The 21,812-nt window shown below is 37.2% G+C and overlaps 1 protein-coding gene across 6 annotated transcripts in view; it reads right to left on the reverse strand.

Moving 5' to 3' along the window:
• The window catches only part of RGPD4 (RANBP2 like and GRIP domain containing 4), a 78,489-nt gene that overhangs the window by 44,986 nt on the left and 11,691 nt on the right, over positions 1-21,812 (reverse strand). For all 6 annotated transcript variants that reach the window (XM_037015404.2, XM_037015405.2, XM_073238712.1 and 3 more), the window contains exons 3-6: positions 20,719-20,830; positions 20,066-20,218; positions 1,236-1,466; positions 766-911 (exon numbers count right to left, since the gene is read on the reverse strand). In XM_037015404.2, coding sequence (XP_036871299.2) covers positions 766-911; positions 1,236-1,466; positions 20,066-20,218; positions 20,719-20,830 — 642 coding nt within the window. The remainder of the gene's footprint in view (positions 1-765; positions 912-1,235; positions 1,467-20,065; positions 20,219-20,718; positions 20,831-21,812) is intronic.

Consider the following 21,812-nt stretch of genomic DNA (forward strand, 5'->3'; position numbering starts at 1 on the left):
CGTCAAGCTTTTTCTATAAAGACCACGTGCTAATTTGGCTTTGCAAGCATACAACCACTGTCAAACTGCTCAACTCCACCACTGCAGCGTGAAAATTGCCACAGAGAACACGTAACGAAGAAGCATAGCAGTGTTCCAATGAAACTTCAATTCATAAAATCAGGCAGTGGGCCGTAATTTGCCCACAAACTCCAGGCAACCTCTGCTTCAAACTAACATCCTCATAAAATACAAGTGATGTTTTGTTCAATGAATTTATTTTAATGAAGTGGAGATAAGGTTCTCCACATCATACTTAGGAAAAGAGAAAAATCATGTATCATACATTAGCTATCTTGTTTCCAAGCTAAATATTTTAAGTGTTTTCTGAAGTACTAACGATGCTAACTGCTTATTCTTGAACATCTGACAGATGGAGCTGATTCTGATTTTTCACTCAAGATGTCATTTCTTTTAATAAAAATACGGAATAGCAATTAGAGCATTCATTTTTAGAACTGCCTATTTGTTAAGTATGCCAAAACTGGATATGTAACTATACTAATAATTTAATCAAGCCTGAACGATACAGTTCTCTAAAAATCAAAGCAGAACAAAACCAATTATAACATCCCCACAAAAGAAGTACGACTGCTTCCAAGTGCTTCACTGTATTAACTATTAGCCCTGGGTATGTTACAGAATGAAGAAAACGGCAACGATGCTTAAACAAAAGACTGAACTCCTACAGAATGTATACTAAAGCACCCCCTTACATCAACATACCTTTCCAGTAATTCTCTACTTTCTTGCACACTTCTAGTGGACAGTGTAAGAAGCGTAAGATTTGCATAGGCCAAGAGTAAATCTTTGTTGGTTGCTTGCCAGTTACTTTTGTCAGACTCCAAACACTGTAAAGATTCCAGATATTCCTGTTTTGTAGAAAAAGCATTACATCACAAAACTTAATCAAGTGTTACAAAACTGATTTTATGCCTACAAATTTCTTTGCCCTTTCCTATATTTCTAAAACCACACTGATTTTCAGAGCAGTGTGTAACAACGAAAGTATAGGTATTTGTTTTATTTACTTCTCCATTCCACCCATTATTGACTGAAAATATCCTAGTAAAAATTTTCATTTTACTATATACAAATAAAATAAATTTAAGTCTTGGAGGGCGTTGCTTTAAACACAAAGGAAGGTACAGTAATTGCCTATGTAGAAATGTAGAGACTCATGAGTTTTTACCTACCTTAAGGGTCTTTACAACACACGAATTCCATTCTAAACTTGTGTGCAAAGCTATATTTTTCCCTGCCTCATGGCAGTGAGCCACAGCATCCTTCAACCTTTTATTTGAACGATACAGCTCCACCAGTCGGATGTTCACATGCACATCATCAGGTCTTGCATAAAGTTCTGACTGAATCAAGTCAAAAAGTTTATTCCATCCATCTTCACCTTTACAATCCAAAAGCTGCTCCTATTAAAAAAAAATCAGGGAAACACTTGTGCAATCTTAAACACATCACGACTCCTGTGAGTACCACTCCACTATGTCCACATTCTCAGTACACTGCGCCTACCATCGTACATACCGCAGTAGCCCCTTCAGAGAGTTGCTGCCAGCCCAGAAGCTAAACCTTCAGAAATATATGTGGAGAAACATCTGGGATTACACAGCAACAGTGGCTGGCTAGACTGACCTCAGAGACTGCCACAACCACTGTCCCATATCCAAAAGCTCTAGTCACCACGAAAAGCCTGGGCCTCCCAGTCAAGCCTCTTATCAGAGTCCTTATCCTTAAACTACTCTGCATCTACCTGAATCTGACTCAATCCCCTACTCCCTCCCATTCCTTCTGGAGCTCTTACTGTTCCACTATTTTCTCAGTCTTCTCCTTCTGGCCTTAATTAAATGGAGCATCAACTTGAGATAGCCCCCATCATTTCCCTGCCATGGTAGCTTTTTCTCTATTAGCCTATATCCAAGTAGTGGAAATGGGGTTTGTCACCTACTTATTCACAATGACACCTCCAAATCACATCTCCCCTGACACCTATTTTAATCCTCTTTTCTAAAGGATATGCATGCTATCCATCTCCTCCAACTATCCATTCCTCCTCATTAGCAACTGGAATAGAACCTACTTCCTTCATTTCTAACATCTGTCACCAGAACTGGCAACTGAAAGATGTACAAAATATACAATAGCCTGGCTACTGAGTTCTTTAATTAGTTGATCTCTATGGTCCGGTTCTTAGCCATCCATTTGGCACTGACAAAGGCCTTCCAAATCTGTATTTTGGTCATACTACTCAGACCACCACACCCTCTTATTCTTCCCTCTCTAGGGGATCCCATGCCCTCACTGCCACATAAATTTGCCTCTACCACATGGAAAGCTCTCTTTGATACACTCACACCAAGTTTTAAATTTTCATTAGACAGACAGACACACACACACACTTTCCTTCTCTGTCAAGCTGAAATGCCAAAATTCTTAATACCAATAATTACTGGCTAATTGCTTACAGAGTCCCTCAATTTACTTCCCTCTATCTGGCCTTAAAAGAACCCTACCATCTGTTTTCTCTGAGCCTACACACCAACAGTCGAACAATGAAGGGTAGTGTATTTGGGAAATCACAACCAGGCTTACTGACTGATTTTCAAGACCTCAAACTCCAAACCAGTAATGCCTCACAGAAAACCCTATTTTATCTCTACTAGACTCACTTTCTCTGCTCCCTTTAGAGGTCACCTCATACTCCTCTCTTCCAATTTCCCATACTTTCCCACAACCCTCAATTTCAACTTAGGATCACCATTCATCCTTCACTGAGAAAACCAAGCCATCACGCTCAAACCCCCTGCACCCACCCTGCAGGCACATGTCCTCCCTGCTCCCTCCACCTAGTGAGGGCCATGCCTCCCTGAGCAGCACTGCTTCAGTGCTCTCCTGCCTTCACTCGTCTCTCTCCTTCTTCTGGATCATTTCCATTAAGCTTATACTACACCTTTTTGTATCTGCAAAAAAGTCCTAGACTTCTATGATCTGTTTAAAAACAAACATATCTAAGTGAAAGATCAACACCATTATGAGTGCTTTACGAAAATTCTACTCTTCATACTCAAGAAAAAAAGGCCCTCTACTAATATTTTCATTCATTAAACAAATGTCAAAAAGCTATTTAAGTAAACCTTAAATTTAAGGAGAAATAGTATTACTGGTAACTACTACAAACCTCATGGATTTCAATTGCAAAAATTAGAAAAAAATCTGATATAAGAGGTTTAGCTCTAGACAACAATGTCTTTAAAGTTACTGAAGAAAATAAGAATGCTTCAAAAGACTTTTATTACACTGCAAGAATAATAATCCCCTACTATTATATGTGTTCCTTAATGTCACTGCCATCAAACAGACTCGACTGTCACAGCCAGTAAGGGAATTGTTTGAAACATAACACAAAGATAAGAAACATACACACTTGGACTTAACATTTTAGATTAATATTTAAAACCCAGCTGTTTATCATAGGGAGAGAAGAACTTAAATGTTACTAATACTTGTATTTAGGAATTTTTTTAAATGTCATATTTTAAAATCTGTACAATTCTTCATATAACAGCCAAAAGCTGGTAAACAACCAAAATGTCCCTCAAAAAGACACATTCATACCGTGAAATATCCCTCAGCAATAAAAAGAGCAAATTAGTAATACACACAATTTGGATGGCTCTCAAGAGCATTCTGCTGAATGAGAGATGCCAACCTCGAAGGTCTACACTGCATGACATTTACATAACACTTTGAAAGTACAAAATTATAAAGACAGAGAACTTAGTAGTTGTCAAAGCTTTTGGGAGATGGGAAGGAGGGGTAGGAATAACTATAAAGAAGTAGCACAGCAATCTTTGTGATGATGGGACAGTTCTGTATCTTGATTACAGAAGTGGTTACACTTGCCTACTCACATGCTAAAGTGAAAAAACTATATACACACTATAGCAGGTCAAATCCCTGATTTGGGTGTTGTACTACAGCTACTCAAGATGTGCCCACTAGGGAAAGCTGGATGAAATATACACAGGACCTTTCTGTACAGTCTTTGTAACTTTTATGCAAAATCTTTACTTCAAAATAAAGAGCTTAAAAATTCCTATCAAACCTGTATAGTGGAGTTAGGAGACAGCTGTTATAAACAATATACATTTAAAATTGTTTGTCTAGCACACCTGGGAAGACTTTCTCCAAAAAATCTACTCAGTAAACTGTATTTTACTCAGTAAAAAAAAAAATGGTTAATACATTAGCAACAACCCCTATGATTTTTAGTAACAACCTGTGACATACTAGAGAAACTTACATCTTTCCCTTGAAAACCTCACCATCCCATAAGAATCCTTTACATTTTTAGATAACAGTTCTTTAAAAACTTTATAGTAACCACAAAATAGTCATCCTATGGGTAATTTTCACCCAATGATGCAAAAATTTTCTATCAGACAGAGCTCAATTTAAATCTTAGCTCCACCATCTAGCTATAAAACTGTAAAATCCCTAAAATACTAATCATTCCCTAAGGGAAATGAGATAGCATTTGTAAATCATGATAGTGTATAATGAGCATTTGTAAATCATGATAGTGTATAATGAGACAGCATATGCTCAGCAATGTTTCAAAGAAAAAATTTTGTTTTGCTATTATAGTTTATAGATGCAGTTGATACATATCATTGTATTTGTTTAAGGTATACAACAAAATGACTTGATACATGTATAAAATAAAAAATTATTTCCACAATAAGTCTAGTTAACATCCATCAACTCACATAGTTACAAACCATTTTTTGTTGTGGTGAGAACTTTTAAGATCTATTCTCTTAGCAACTTTTAAACATACAACGAAGGAGAGAAGGTAAAAAGCAGACAGTGGAGTAGGAAGGCAAGGCAGGAACCTCCTCCCACCCACACAAGGAACAACTACAGCAAATACGACTAACCCCAAAAATGACCTGAAGACTGCAGGACAAACCACCTACACCTGGGGAAGAACACAAAGAAAAGGGTCAAGTGGCAGAGGCACAATCAAGCAGGACCAACCTCCTTCCCCCATCCCAGCCCCCAGGCAGAAGAAGAATGGAGCAGGGAGGGTTAAGTACCCAGAAACCCTGCACACCTGGCCCTCCAGATCTTCTCTGGGAGCACAAGTCCACAATGCATTAGGTTCGGATGATTAGCAGGGCTGGACACCAGGAAGAGTTGGAGCACTCTGGGAGACTGAGACTTGGGCCACTTGTGGAGGACAGGCACACTCTATCTGTCCTGCTGAGACCCAAAAGAGAGGTGGCAGTTTGAAAGATCTGCCAGAAGCAGAAGAGGTGCCAGAGGGACAAGCGGCTGATGGAGCTCTCTCCACAGAAGGGCAGGTGGACTATGTTTCCCCATCGTGCCCTCAGGCAAAGTAGACAGACATGCATGGGAGCCTAAAATGCTCCATTCCCCTCACTGGCGGCTCAGCCCTGAGGCACTTCCCTGCGCACTGCCAGCCTGCTGGGCCCAGCATCATCAGACTTTGCTGCCTGGCAGGCAGAGGGAGACTGCTGCCTGGTAGAAAAAAGGAGGCATTCCTAGCTTTCTTGGCCCTATCTCATTGGAACTGTGGAGGCACCCACACAGCTGCCCCCCACCAACAATGATCCCAGTAGAAACCCTGAGGCTCTGCTAATAAAGGGCCAGGAGAGGTGAACTGCCCTCCACAGCAGACTGACAGACCACAGCTGACAGAGAGACACAAAGGGGACCCTGCCCAGAGCCCACCAACAGCAACTGGGGCTGTACCACAAAGGAGAATCAGGCACTATTGAGCAAAGAGTCTTGATCTTCCAGCACCACAGGATGCCTTCTTCATAAAGTCAGTACTCTCTAGGCCAGAAATACAGAAGATTCACCTAATACAAAGGAATAAACACAGAAACACTGACAAAATGAGAAGAGGAATTTGATCCAAACAAAACTACAGAATAAGACACCAGAGAAGGGCTAAATGAAATGCTCACTGATATACACAAAAGTATTGAAGATCTCAGAGAGGACTTCAACAAAAGGATAGAAAAGTTGAAAAAGAGACACTCAGACCTGAAGAATTCAGTAACTGAAATGAAATATACAATGGAGGGAATGATAGATTGCTGCAAGTAGAGGAGACAGTCAATGAGATGGAAATTAGAGAAGAGGAACACAACAAAGCTGAGGAAAGAGAGAAAAAAGGAGCTCTAGGAATGAAAGAATGGTAAGAGGTGTATAACAACTCCAAATGAAACAATATTTTGCATAATAGGAGTACCAGGCGGAGAAGGACAAAGGGATAGAATAGAAAGTCTCTTTGAGGAAATAATTGTTGACAATTTCCCCAATGTGGGGAAGGAAATAGACACTCAAGTCCCATAAGTGCTAAAAGCCCCTAACAACAGGAACCCATGAAGACAACACCAAGACATATAATGAAACAACTAAGAATGAAGGAGAGTACTGAAAGCAGCCAGAGAGAAAAAACATTACTTATAAGAGAAACCCCATTAGCCTATCAGCAGATTCTCAGGAGAACTTTTACAAACCAGAAGAGTGGCATGAAATATTTAATGTTTTAAAACAGAAGGACCTTCAACCAAGAATCCTCTACCCAGCAAATTATCATTCAGATTTCAAGGGGGGATTAAAAATTTCCCAGATAAACAAAGGCTGAAGGAATTTATAACCACTAAACTGGCATTAAAGGATATGTTAAAAGGACTTCCATAGATGGAAATGTTCTTAAACCGAAACAGTTTTCACCAGTGAAAATAAACCCACAGGAAGGCAGTATACCAATGGAGAAGACAATATAGCACCTTACTACGCTGATGGACAGTGATTGCAGTGTGTGTGTGGTGGGGGAGGGGGGGGAGTTAATAATATGGGTGAATGTTGAAACCACAATGTTGCTCATGTGAAAACTTCATAAGATTGTATATCAATACCTTATTTTAAAAAAAAAAGAAACCAACAGTAAAGGTAGTAGACGGGTTAGTTACCAAGCAAGTATGAAATTAAGATAAAACAACAGTAGTAAAAGAAACTATACACAGTATCAGTCAAGGAATACACAAAAAATGCTGCTTATGACATCTACATAAAGTGTGGAGGAGGAGGAAAAATTTTCTTAAAAAGTACTTTTAGATTTTGTTTGAAATACAGCAATCATCAACTTAACATACACTATTATGTAATTAGGAAGCTAGCCATGGACCTTACAGCAATCACAAACCCAAAGCCAATGATACACAAAAATTAAGAGAAATCTACTCCCAACACTAAAGAAAACCTTAAAATAACAAGAGTATAAGTGAGGAAGAAATGAACATAGAGAAACTACAGAAACAACCAGAAAAAATAAAATAGCATTAAGCACATACCTATAATTATTTTAAATGTAGATTGAATACACCATTCAAAAGACAGAGACAGAATAGATTAAAAAACAAGATCCATCTATATGCTGCTTAAAAGAGACTTATTTCACACCCAAAGACTGAAAGAGGTGGAAAAAGGTATTTCACGCAAATAAGGGAGAGAAAAAAGGAGTAGCAGTACTTATGCCACACAATATAGATTCCAAAACAAAGACAGTTGACGAGATAAACAATGCCATTACATAACAATAAAGGGGTCAGTCCAACAAGAATATTTACCATTATAACAATCCATGCACAAAACATAGGATCACCTAAATATGTAAAACAAATACTAACATAATTAAAGGGGGAAACAGATTGTAACACCTTGGTTTTAGGAGACTTTAACACACCATGCAGATTAGTAGATCAAAAATAAGGAAACAGAGGCACTGAATGAAGACATTAGATCAGATGGACTACACAAGTATCTACAGAATGTTCCACCCAAAAGCAGGAGGATACACATTTTTCTGAAGTGTACATTGAACGTTGTCAAGAACAGATCACATACAAGGACACAAGAAAAGCCTCAATAAACTCAAAAAGATTATATAAAGCATCTTTTAAGACAGCAATGGTATGAAACTAGAAATAAATTACACAAAGAAAATGAAAAAAACATACAAACACATGGAGACAAAAAGTCATGCTTCCTAATAATTAATGGATGAATGAAGAAATTAAAATAGAAATCAAGCAATACAAGGAAATGAATGAAAACAAAAATACACCAGTCCAAAACTTGTGGGACACCATAAAAGTGGTTGTAAGAGGGAAGTACACAGCAATACAGGACTACCTCAAAAACAAGAATAATCCCAAATAAACAGTCCAAACTCACAACCACCAAAGAAACTAGAAGAACAAATGAAACCCAAAGTTAGTAGGAGGAGGGACATAATAAATATTAGAGTAGAAAGAAACAAAACAGAGACTAAAACAATAGAAAAAAATTAAAAAATCAATGAAACCAGGAGCTGGTACTTTGAGAAAACAAACAAAATAGATAAACCCCAGGAAGACCTACCAAGAAAAAAGACAGTGTACACACATAAACAGAATCAGAAATGAAGAAGGAATAATCACAACAAATAACTACAGAAATACAAATTATTAGAGAACACTATGAAAAATTACATGTCAAAAACTTAAGACAACCTACAAGTGGACAACTTCCTAGAAAAATAAAACCTCCCAAGACTGACCCATGAAGAAATAGAAAATCTGAAAAGACTTACAAGTGATATCAACTGATAATCAGAAAATCCAAAAATACGTATGTCCAGGTACAGATGCCTTCACAGCTGAATTCTACCAAACATTTAAAGAGGAGCTAATAACCATCCTAAAGTATTCCAAAAAGAAGAAAAGGAGGAAACACTTCCAAACACATTTTGAGGTCAGCATCACCCTAATACCAACACAAAATGGAAAACTACAAACCAATTATCACTGAAGAACACAAATGCAAAAATCCTAAACAAAATATTAGCAAACTGAATCAAAAAATACATCAAAAAGATCATCCATCATAAACAAGTGGGATTTATATTATACCAGGGATACAAGAATGGTATATGATATTCGTAAATCAGTATCATTAACCACATTAACAAAAAGGATAAAAATCACATGATCATCTCAATAGATGCTGAAAAGGCATTTGACAAAATTCAACATGCATTCATGAAAACTCTCAACAAAATGGGTATAGAGGATATGTACCTCAACATAATAAAAGGCCATTTATGACAAACCCATAGCCAACATGGTTTTTAACAGCAAAAAGCTGAAAGCTTTTTCTCTAAGATCAGAAGAAGACAAGGATGTCCAGTCTCACCACTTTTACTCAACATGGTACTGGAGGGCCTAACCACTGCATTCAGACAACACAAGGAGATAAAAGGCATCCAGATTGGTAAGGAAGAAGTGAAACTCCTACTGTTTGCAGATGACATGACATTATACACAGAAAATCCTAAAGAATCCAACAAAAAACTATTGGAACTAATAACTGAATTCAGCAAAGTTGCAGGATACAAAATCAAAACAGATACAAAACACAAAAACAAAATAAAAAAAATGTTGCATTCCTATATAGTAACAACAAACTAGCAGAAAGAGAAATCAGGAAAACTCCATTTACAACTGCATCAAAAAGAATAAAATACCTAGGAATAAACCTAACCAAGGAGGTGAAAGACCTACACTCTGAAAACTACAACACTAATGAGGGAAATTAAAGAAGACACCAATAAATGGAAACCTATCCCGTGCTTATGGATAGGAGGAATTAATATTGTCAAAGTGGCCATGCGGTCCAAGGCAATTTACAGATTCAGTTCAATCCCTATCAAAATACCAACAGCATTCTTCAATGAACTAGAACAAATAGTACTAAAATTCATATGAAACCACAAAAGACCCCAAATAGCCAAAGCAATGCTGAGAAAGAAAAACAAACCTGGGGGGGGGGGGGATTATGCACCCTGACTTCAAGCTCTCTACTACAAAGCTACAGTAATGAAAACAATTTGGTACTGGCACAAGAACAGACCCATAGACCTGTGGAGCAGAACAGACAGCCCAGATATAAACCCTATAAACACATGAATATACAGGCAATTAATATACGATAAAGAAGCCATGGACATACAATGGGGAAATGGCAGCTCCTACAACAACTGGTGTTGGCAAAACTGGACAGCTACATGTAAGAGAATGAAACTGGATTGTTCTAACTCCATACACAAAAGTAAACTCAAAATGGATCAAAGACCTTAATATAAGTCATGAAACAATAACACTCAGAAAATAACATAAGTAAAAATCTCTTGAATATAAACATGAGCAACTTTTTCCTGGACACACCTACTCGGGAAAGGGAAACAAAATAAAAAATCAGTAAAAGGGACTATATCACACTAAAAAGCTCTGTACAGCAAAGGACACCACCAGCAGAACAAAAAGGTAACCTATAGTGTGGGAGAATATATTCATAAACAAGTCATCTGATACGCAGTTAACATCCAAAAATAACTAACATGCCTCAACACCCAAAAATCAAATAACCCTATCAAAAAATGGGCAGAGAACCTGAACACATATTTCTCCAAAGGAGAAAGTCAGATGGCCAACAGGCACATGAAAAGATGCTCCACATGGTTAATTATCAGGGAAATGCAAATTAAAACCACAATAAGGTATCATCTCAAACCAGTTAGGATGGCCACTATCCAAAAGGCAAGAAAAAACAAATGCTGGCAAAGATGCAGAGAAAGGGGGACCCTCCTACACTGTTGCTGAGAATGGAAACTGGTGCAGCCACTGTGGAAAGAAGTATGGAGAGGTTCCTTAAAAACTAAACCTAGAAATACAATTTGAGTCAGTAATTCCACCTACTAGGAATTTACCCAAAGAAAACAAAATCCCTGATTCGAAAAGACATATGCTCCGCTGTGTTTATTGCAGCACTATTTACAATAGCCAAGACATGGAAGCAACCTAAGTGTCCATCAATAAAGGAATGAAAAAAGAAGAGGTGGTACGTGTTATTCAGCCATAAAAAGAAAAGAAATTCTGCCATTTGCAACAACATGGATGGATCTAGAGGGTATTATGCTTGGTGAAATAAGCCAGGAGGAGAAAGACAAATACCATACTATTTCACTTATCTGTGGAATATAACAACACAAAACAGAAGGAACAAAACAGCAGTAAACTCAAAGACACTGAAAAGTGATTAGTGGTTGCCAAAGGGAAGGGGCTAAGACAGGTATAAGGGATACCAAGAGGGGAATAAAAGGGCACAAGAATTCACAGTCACAATATAAGTTATCATACAGACTGCTGAACCACAGTGATGTACATTTGAAACAAATTTAAGATTGTTGTATATTAACCACACTCTAATAAAAATTTAAAAACAAAAAGAAAAAGAAAACTATAAACTCCCAAGACTGACACAAGAAGAAACAAAAAATATGAACAGACCAATAACCAGTAATGAAATTGAGATGGTAATCAAAAAATCCCAGGAGGAAAGGACTTTCTTCTCCCAGCTGACATACCCGCAACCTACATACAGCCACTGCTATCACCATGAAAAGGCAAAAAAATCTGGTCCAGTCCAAGATAGTTACACCTGAGAAAGGATCTGCAGAGGCAGACCTAACGAGTCTTTCTGAAAAAGAATTCAAAATAAAAATCATAAACATGCTGACAGAGCTGCAGAGAAATAGGTAAGAACTAAAGAATGAAGTCCTGAGGGAGATTACAGACGTCCGGAGGAAGATTACAGACGTCCGGAGGGAGATTACAGAAGCAAAAAAAACTCTGGAAGGATTTATAAGCAGAATGGATAAGATGCAAGAGGCCATTGATGGAAGAGAAACCAGAGAACAGGAACACACAGAAGCTGATGCAGAGAGAGATAAAAGAATCTCCAGGAATGAAACAATATTAAAGAGAACTGTGTGACCAATCCAAAAGGAACAATATCCGCATTATAGGGGTACCAGAAGAAGAGAGAGAAAAAGGAATAGAAAGTGTCTTTGAAAAAATAATTGCTGAGAACTTCCCCAAACTGGGGGAGGAAATAATTGCTCAGACTACGGAGGCACACAGAACTACCGAGAGACGGGATCCAAAGAGAACAACACCAAGACACATAATAATTAAAATGGAAAAGATCAGAGACAGGGACAGAGTACTAAAGGCAGCCAGAGAGAATAAAAAGGTCACCTACAAAGGAAAAACCCATCAGGCTACCATCAGACATCTCAACAGAAACCTTACAGGCAAGAAGAGAATGGCATGATATATTTAATGCAATGAAACAGAAGGGCCTTGAACCAAGGATACTGTATCCTGCATGATTATTATTTAAATAACAAGGAGGGATTAAACAATTCCCAGACAAGCAAAAGGTGAGGTAATTTGCCTACCACAAACCACCTGTACAGGGTATCTTAGAGGGACTGCTCTAGATGGGAGCACTCCTAAAAAGAGCACAGAACAAAACACACAACATATGAAGAATGGAGGAGGAGGAATAAGAAGGGAGACAAACAATCATCAGACTGTGTTTATAATAGCTCAATAAGTGAGTTAAGTTAGACATTAAGGTAGTAAACAAGCTAACCTTGAACCTTTGGTAACCACGAATCTAAAGCCTGCAATGGCAATAAGTACGTATCTTTCAATAATCACCCTAAATGTAAATGGACTGAATGCACCAATCAAAAGACACAGAGTAACAGAATGGATAAAAAGCAAGATCCATCCACACGCCGCTTACAAGAGACTCACCTCAAACCCAAAGACATGCACAGACTTAAAGTTAAGGGATGGAAAAAGATATTTCATGCAAACAACAGAGAGAAAAAAGCAGGTGTTGAGATACTAGTATCAGACAAAATAGACTTCAAAATAAAGAGAGAAACAAGAGATAAAGAAGGACATTACATAATGATAAAGGGCTCAGTCCAACAAGAGGCTTTAACCATTATAAACATATATGCACCCAATACAGGAGCACCAATATATGTGAAACAAATACTAACAGAATGAAAGGAGGAAATAGAACGCTATACATTCATTTTGGGAGACTTTAACACACCACTCACTCCAAAGGACAGATCCACCAGAGAGAAAAGAAGTAAGGACACAGAGGCACTGAACAACACACTAGAACAGATGCACCTAATAGACATCTATAGAACTCTACATCCAAAACAACAGGATACACAGTCTTCTCAAGTGCACATGAAAAGATGCTCCACATCACTAATCATCAGAGAAATGCAAATTAAAACCACAATGAGATAACACCTCAGACCAGTAAGGATCTCCATCATCAAAAAGACAAAGAACAATAAATGTTGGCGAGGTTGTGGAGAAAGGGGAACCCTCCTACACTGCTGGTGGGAATGTAAACTAGTTCAACCATTGTGGAAAGCAGTATGGCGGTTCCTCAAAATGCTCAAAATAGAAATACCATTTGACCCAGGAATTCTACTTCTAGGAATTTACCCTAAGAATGCAGCACTCCAGTTTGAAAAAGACAGATGCACCCCTATGTTTATCGCTGCACTATTTACAATAGCCAAGATATGGAAGCAACCTAAATGTCCATCAGTAGATGAATGGATAAAGAAGATGTGTTACATATACACAATGGAATATTACTCAGCTATAAGAAAAAAACAGATCCTACCATTTGCAACAACATGGATGGAGCTAGAGGGTATTATGCTCAGGGAAATAAGCCAGCTGGAGAAAGACAAGTACCAAATGATTTCACTCATATGTGGAGTATAAGAACAAAAGAAAACTGAAGGAACAAAACAGCAGCAGAAGCACAGAACCCAAGAATGGACTAACAGTTACCAAAGGGAAAGGGACTGGGGAGGATGGGTGGGAAGGGAAGGATAAGGGCAGGGAAAAAAGAAAGGGGGCATTACAATTAACATGTATAGTGGCGGGGGGCACGGGGAGGGCTGTGCAACACAGAGAAGACAAGTAGTGATTTTACAGCATCTTACTATGTTGATGGACAGTGACTGTGAATGGGTATGTGGGGGGGAGTTAGTGAGGGGGGAAGCCTAGTGAACATAATGTCCTTCATGTAATTGTAGAGTAATGATACCGAAATAAAATTCGAAAAAAAAAAACTTAAAAAAAAAACTTTAAAAAAAAAAGAACAGACCCCATAGATCAATGGAATAGAATTAGAAAGCCCAGATATAAACCCATTCATATATGGTCAATTATTATATGGTAAAGAAGCCATGAATATACAACAGGGAAAAGACAGCCTCTCCAACAACTGATGTCAGTACAATTGGGCAGCTACATGTAAGAGAATGAACCTGGATTGCTGTCTAACTCTATACACAAAAGTATACTTGAAATGGATCAGAGACCTGAATGTAAGACATGAATCCATTAAACTCTTGAAAGAGAACAGTCTAAATTGTCATGAACATAAGCATGAACAATGTTTTTCCTGGACACATGTCCTCAGGCAAGGAAAACAAAATCAAAATTGAACAAGTGGGACTACATCAAGCTAAAATGCTTCTGTACAGAAAAGGACACCATGAGCAGAACAAAAAGGTAACCTAAAGTGTGGGAGAATATATTCATAAACAACTCACCTGATATGGGGTCAACATCCAAAATACGTAAGGATCTCATACAACTCAACTCCCAAAAAACAAATAACCCGATCAAAAAATGGACCTTAACACATAGTTCTCCAAGAAGAAATACAAATGGCCAAAAGACATATGAAAAGTTGCTAATCATCAGGGAACGTGGATGGAGCTAGTCATCAGGGAAACACAAATCAAAACCAGTGAGATACCACCTCACACCAATTAGAATGGCCACTATCCAAAAGGCAAGAAATAGCAACTGATAGCAAGGATGTAGAGAAAGGGGAACCCTCCTACACTGTTGGTGGGAATGTAAATTGGTAAAGCCACAGTGGAAAGCAACATGGAAGTTCCTCAAAAAACTAAAAATAGAGGTATCATTTGACCCAGTAATTCCACTTATAGGAATTTACCCAAAGAAAACAAAATCCCTACCTCAACTGATATATATGCACATTATAAACCATACGTTTATCATATTTTTCACAATAGCGAAGATATGGAAGCAACTACTGCCCATCAATAGATGAATGGATAAAGATGTGGCACATAAACCCAGCAGAATATTATTAAACAATAAAAAAAAAGAAATCCTGACATTACCAACAAAATGGATGGACCTTAGGGATACTATGCTCAATGATATAAGCCAGGCAGAGAAAGACAAATACCATGATTTCAGTTATCTGTAGAATATAAAAACAAAACAAATTGAACAAAGTAACAGTAGACTCACAGACACTGAGAAGTGACTGGTGGCTTCTATGGGGAAAGGGTTGAGGTGGGCAGGTGGGGAGGATAAGGGGGCACAAAAATTCTCATTCATAATACAAGTTGGTCAAGGGGATGGTAGTACAGCATGGAGAATATAGCTAATGATTCTGTAACATCTTCCTATGCTGACAGATATAAACTGTGCTACTGGGGGTGATGATTTAGTAATATGGGAAGTGTTTAACCACTGTGCTGTTATACTTGCATGCAGTGTAAGACTGTATATCAACACTTCAACAAAAAATAAACAATAATTAAATAAAAATACAAAATACAATTCAAAAAGATTGAAATTGCACAGTCGCAGGGGGGCCATCAGGTGAGAATTTGGGGATCAACAGAGGTGAGGCTCAGAACCTCACCCCCCCTGCTTTGAGAGAAATCTTCTGCATCCGTGGATGTCTTGCTGCCCTTGTCTAGCCTGGATTAATACTTAGTCCATAGGCACACACCTGATCATCTGATCATCTACATTTGCCTTCTTACAGCACTAAACTATGTTTTCTACCTTTATCTTGCATCTACCTACCACTTCAGCATTTTATTAAAAATAAAAATAATAATAACAATAGGAGAAATGTGGGATCAACATATAAATCAAGTACAAAAATCAAACGAATATTCATATTTGACCTGATTGTTTATAGGTCATAATGCATGATCAAAACCGAAAGTTTCTGTGATGAATGCCCTTGTACTGTTCACCATGTAAGAATTTATTCACTATGTAAGAATTCGTTCACCATGTAAGAACTTGTTCGTTATGCTTCAGAAGATTGGAGACTGACGAGAATTAGGCTTGAGATGGATTAATGATTGTACATTGAGCGTTGACCCCCCCTATACTGAATTTTATTGTTGTTAACAACCATTTGATCAATAAATATGAGAGATGCCCTCTCAAAAAAAAAAAAGATTGAAATTGTACCAACCAGTTTCTCAGACCACAAAGGTATGAAACTACAAATAAATTACACAAAGAAAACAAAAAAGCCCACAAACACATGGAGGCTTAACAACATGCTCCTAAATAATCAAATGGATCTATGACCAAATAAACACAGACATCAAGCAATATATGGAGACAAATGACAACAATAATTCAACACTGCAAACTCTGTGGGACACAGCAAAGGCCATGCTAAGAGGGAAGCATATTGCAATACAGGCCTGCCTCAGCAAAGAACAGTACCAAATGAACAGTCTAAACTCACAATTAATGAAACTAGAAACTAGAAAAAGAACAATAAATGAGGCCCAAAGTCAGTAGGACAGGGGACATATAAAGATTAGAGTACAAATAAATAAAATTGAGAACAAAATAATAGAAAGAATCAATGAAAGGAAGAGCTGCTTCGTTGAGAAAATAAAACAAAATAGATAAACCCCTAGCCAGACCTTTGAAGAAAAAAAGAGTCTACATATATAAACAGAATCAGAAATGAGAAAACGGAAAAATCACTACAGACACCACAGAAATACAAAGAATGATGAGAGAACACTATGAAAAATTATATGCTAACAAACTGGATAACCTAGAAGAAATGGACAACTTTCTATAAAAACACAACCTTCCAAGACTGACCCATGAAGAAACAGAAAATCTGAATAAACCAATTACCAGCAGGGAAATTGAATTGGTAATCAAAAAACTACCTGTTAACAAAACTCCTGGACAGATGGTTTCACTGCTGAATTCTATCAAGCATTTAATGAAGACCTAATACCCATCCTCCTTTAAAGTTTTCCAAAAAGCAGAAGAGGAGGGAATATTCCCAAACACATTCCACAAGGCCAGCATCACTCTAATATCAAAACCAGGCAAAGACACCACAAAAAAAGAAAATTCCAGACAAATACACCTGATGAACATAGATGCAAAAATACTCAACAAAATATTAGCAAACCAAATTCAAAAATACATAAAAAAGATCATCCATCATGATCAAGTAGGATTTATTCCAGGGATGCAAGGATGATACAACATTAGCAAATCCATCAACGTCATCCACATCAACAAAAAGAAGGACAAAAATCACATGATCATCTCCATAGATGATGAAAAAGCATTCAACAAAATTCAACATCCATTCATGATAAAAACTCAACAAAATGGGTATAGAGGGCAAGTATCTCAGCATAATAAAGGCCATATATGACAAACTCACAGCCAACATCATACTTAACAGTGAGAAGCTGAAAGCTTTTCCTTTAAGATCAGGAATAAGACAGGGATGCCCACTCTCTCAACTTTTATTCAACATAGTTCTGATGGTCCTGGCCACAGCAATCAGACAACACAAAGAAATAAAGGGCATCCAGACTGGTGAAGAAGAAATTAAACTGTCACTGTTTGCAGATGACATGACACTGTAAACAAAAAACCATAAAGAATCCACTCCAAAACTACGAGATCTAAAATCTAAATTCAGGAAAATTGCAGGATATAAAATTAATACACAGAAATCTGTTGCATTTCTATACACTAAGGATAAGCTAGCAGAAAGAGAAATCAGGAAAACAATTCCATTCACAACTGCATCAAAAAGAATAAAATACCTAGGAATAAACCTAACCAAGGAAGAGAAAGACCTATACTTTGAAAACTACAACACACTCATCAGAGAATTAAAGAAGATACCAAAAAATGGAAACACATTCCACGGTCATGGATAAGAAGAATTAATATTGTCAAAATGGCCATACTGCCTAAAGCAATCTACAGATTCAATGCAATCCCTATCAAAATACCAACAGCACTCTTTAATGAACTAGAGCAAATAGTTCTAAAATTCATATGGAACCACAAAGACCCTGAATAGCCAAAGCAATAAACCTGGGGGGATTTACACTCCCTGACTTCAAGCTCTACTACAAAGCCACAGTAATGAAGATAATTTGGTACTGGCACAAGAACAGACCCATAGACCAATGGAACAGACTAGAGAGCCCACATATAAATCCAAGCATATATGGTCAATTAATATACGGGAGCTATGGACATATGATGGGGAAATGACAGCCTCTTCAACAACTGGTGTTCTCAAAACTAGACAGCTACATGCAAGGGAATGAGGCTGTATTATTGTCTAACCCCATACACAAAAGTAAACTCAAATGGATCAAAGACCTGAATGTAAGTCATGAAACCATAAAACTCTTAGAAGAAAACAGGCAAAAATCTCTTGAATAGAAACATGAGCAATTTTTCCTGAATGCATCTCCTTGGGCAAGGGAAACAAAATAAAAATGAACAAATGGTACTACATCATGCTAAAAAGCTTCTGTACAGCAAAGGACGCCATCCGCAGAAAATAAAGGCATCCCACAGTGTGGGAGAATATATTTGTAAATGACATATCTGACAAGGGGTTAACATCCAAAATATAAAGAACTCACATGTGTCAACATCCAAAAAGCAAATAACCCGATTAAAAAATGGGCAGAGGATAAGAACTGACAGTTCTCCAAAGAAGAAATTCAGATGGCCAACAGGCACATGAAAAGATGATCCACATCACTAAGTATGAGGGAAATGCAAATTAAAACCACAACAAGATACCACCTCACATGAGTTTGGATGGCCAACATAGAAAAGAATACAAACAACAAATGCTGGCGAGGATGCGGAGAAAGGGGAACCCTCCTACAAAGCTGGTGGGAATGTAAAGTAGTTCAACCACTGTGGAAAGCAATACGGAGGTTCCTCAAAACACTAAAAATAGGAATACCATCTGACCCAGAATTCCACTCTTAGGAATTTACCCTAAAATGCAGGATCCCAGTTTCAAAAAGACATATGCACCTCTACGTTTATCGCAGCACTATTTATAATAGCCAAGAAATGGAAGCAACCTCAGTGTCCATCAGTAGATGAGTGGATAAAGAAGAGGTGGTATATATACACAATGGAGTATTATTCAGCCATAAGAAGAAAACAAATCCTAACACTTGCAACAACATGGTTAGAGCTATAGGGTATTATGCTCAGTGAAATAAGCCAGATGGAGAAAGACAAGTACCAAATGATTTCACTCATTTGTGGAGTATAAGAACAAAGCAAAAACTGAAGGAACAAAACAGCAGCAGATTCCCAGAACCCAAGAATGGACTAACAGCTACCAAAGGGAAAGAGACTGGGGAGGCTGGATGGGAAGGGAAGGAGAAGGGGAATAAGGGGCATTAGAATTAGCATACATCATGTTGGGGGGGCATGAGGGGCACGGGGAGGGCAGTATAGCACAGAGAAGACAAGTAGTGACTCTATAGCATCTTACAATGCTGATGGACAGTGACTGTAATGGGGTATGTGGTGGGGACTTGATAATGGGGGGAGTCTAGTAACCACAATGTTGCCCATGTGATTTTATATTGATACCAAAAGAAAAAAAATACAAAATAAATACATAAATAAATAAAATACTGTTAACAATAGTCACCATGCTCTACATTACACCCCCATGACTTACTTATAACTGGAAATTTGTACCTTCTGACCTTCTTTACCCATTTTCTACCAACTGCCCACCTCCACTGGTTTCAGGTTTGCTACTGAAAAGTTATTCAAATGCCAAATACTGGAAATGGTTGTGTCTTAAGTTTTCCCCAACTAATTCTGCTATATTGTTTTGTTCAGTTTTTTACCTTTAGTTTATAAATTGCAGGACTTCCTGGGAAAAGTTTAGCTGCTCTTTCAACCCAATATTTTGCTCTTCCATCAGTAATGTCATTTTTACAAAGCAGTTCTGCAATCTTCAACACAAGATCTTTCTGTGTTGGGTTTAATTCCACGGAACGCTGTTATCAGAAAAGAAATAATAAATTAGTAGGATTCCTGAAGTACATACACTCATATATAAAATCTAAAAATATATCACTGCCCCCATTAAAAACTCTATTCCTCAATGACCACATGTTATTTCAAAGTTGTTAAAATTAAGGTATCCTGGAATTTTTCTGAAGATGAATTAAAGGAAAATTATGATTTTATTATATAAATGCCACCCTCCCTCCAAAAAAAGAGAAAGAAAACTGTATGCATAACAGCATTTATCACTGTTAGACTTATTACTTTTAGGTATTAATCTTTCTTTTACAAGTGCTAACCTCTTAAGGATAAATTATAGCATACTCTGTACCAAATAACTCAAAACTTGTTCCAAGCTGCGTCTCTAGAAATGCTATGATACCAAGGCTTGTTTTTATACATCCACAATATATATTTTAATTATTATTTAAATTATTATGGGCATTATGTTTTTGTGCAAAGGGCTGTATTTTAACATTATGTGGTTTACCTTATAACATTCAACAGCTTTGTCTATGTTTTCCTCCACTTCATAAAGAAGACCAAGAAATCTGTGAGCTTTGGGATCTCTTTCTTGCACATTAATATATGTAGATATGTATCTGTTTAAAAACAGTAATACAAAAATAATCTTCAAATTATCACATTTATAACTGTATTTAAATGCTAACTGAAGAGTACATCTTAAACCAAAGAAACCACTAAACTAAATTACATCATTACTCTAATTTGACTACCACTATTTACTCTAATATATAGATAACTCAAAGTATCCACAGAAAAACATGGATAACACTTGAACACAAACACACATACAAAGTTGACAACATAACCATTTTACCATAAAATGCTACATATACCAAATATTTCTTCCAGTACTACTCACACAAAAAATGAAAACATAAATTACTTTTTCTTCCTGATTACATTTGGTAAACCACTGAAGAGTTTTGTACAGAAATCAGAAAGTGATTAAATATTTTTAAAGTTATAAACTACTAAAGATTGCCAATTTCTGAAGTAACAATAGAATGTATTGACCTTTTTAAATAAAAGAATATGTAACAGTACTGAGTTGAAATTAGAGCAGAGAAAAAAATTACTAAATACATTACCAAATGCTGATAATTTCCATTTCTTAAATCAAGTAACTAAAAAGTAAGCATCTTGTAGGTTCAGTGAGTGAACATAAGAGAAATGACACCAAAAACCAAAACTGGAGGAAAAAATGTCCCATTAATAAGGAATAAGGGTTAACAGCCCATTGTTGTTAGTTAAATAAAGGCGCTACCATTTTCCTTACTTATCAGCATTTCTATTTTCCTATCTATGCCTTTAATCTGCCTCCCTTCTAATTTCCTGCTTTAAACCACTCCACACCAGGAAATCAGATCACCAAATTCTTGGCCCTATAGGTGAGACAAAACCTGAGTATCACCTGTTGAGTCAATTAAATATCATTTACACAATACTGTCTCCTTTCCAGGAATCACAGTTTAATTTTGTATTCATTTCTATTTCCAGCTGAAAGACAGGTAAAGTGACAGGTATATAACCAGGAAGAAATTAAGATATAAATTTGGT

The sequence above is a fragment of the Manis javanica genome, chromosome 1, assembly GCF_040802235.1.
Source record: "Manis javanica isolate MJ-LG chromosome 1, MJ_LKY, whole genome shotgun sequence".
NCBI lineage: Eukaryota > Metazoa > Chordata > Mammalia > Pholidota > Manidae > Manis > Manis javanica.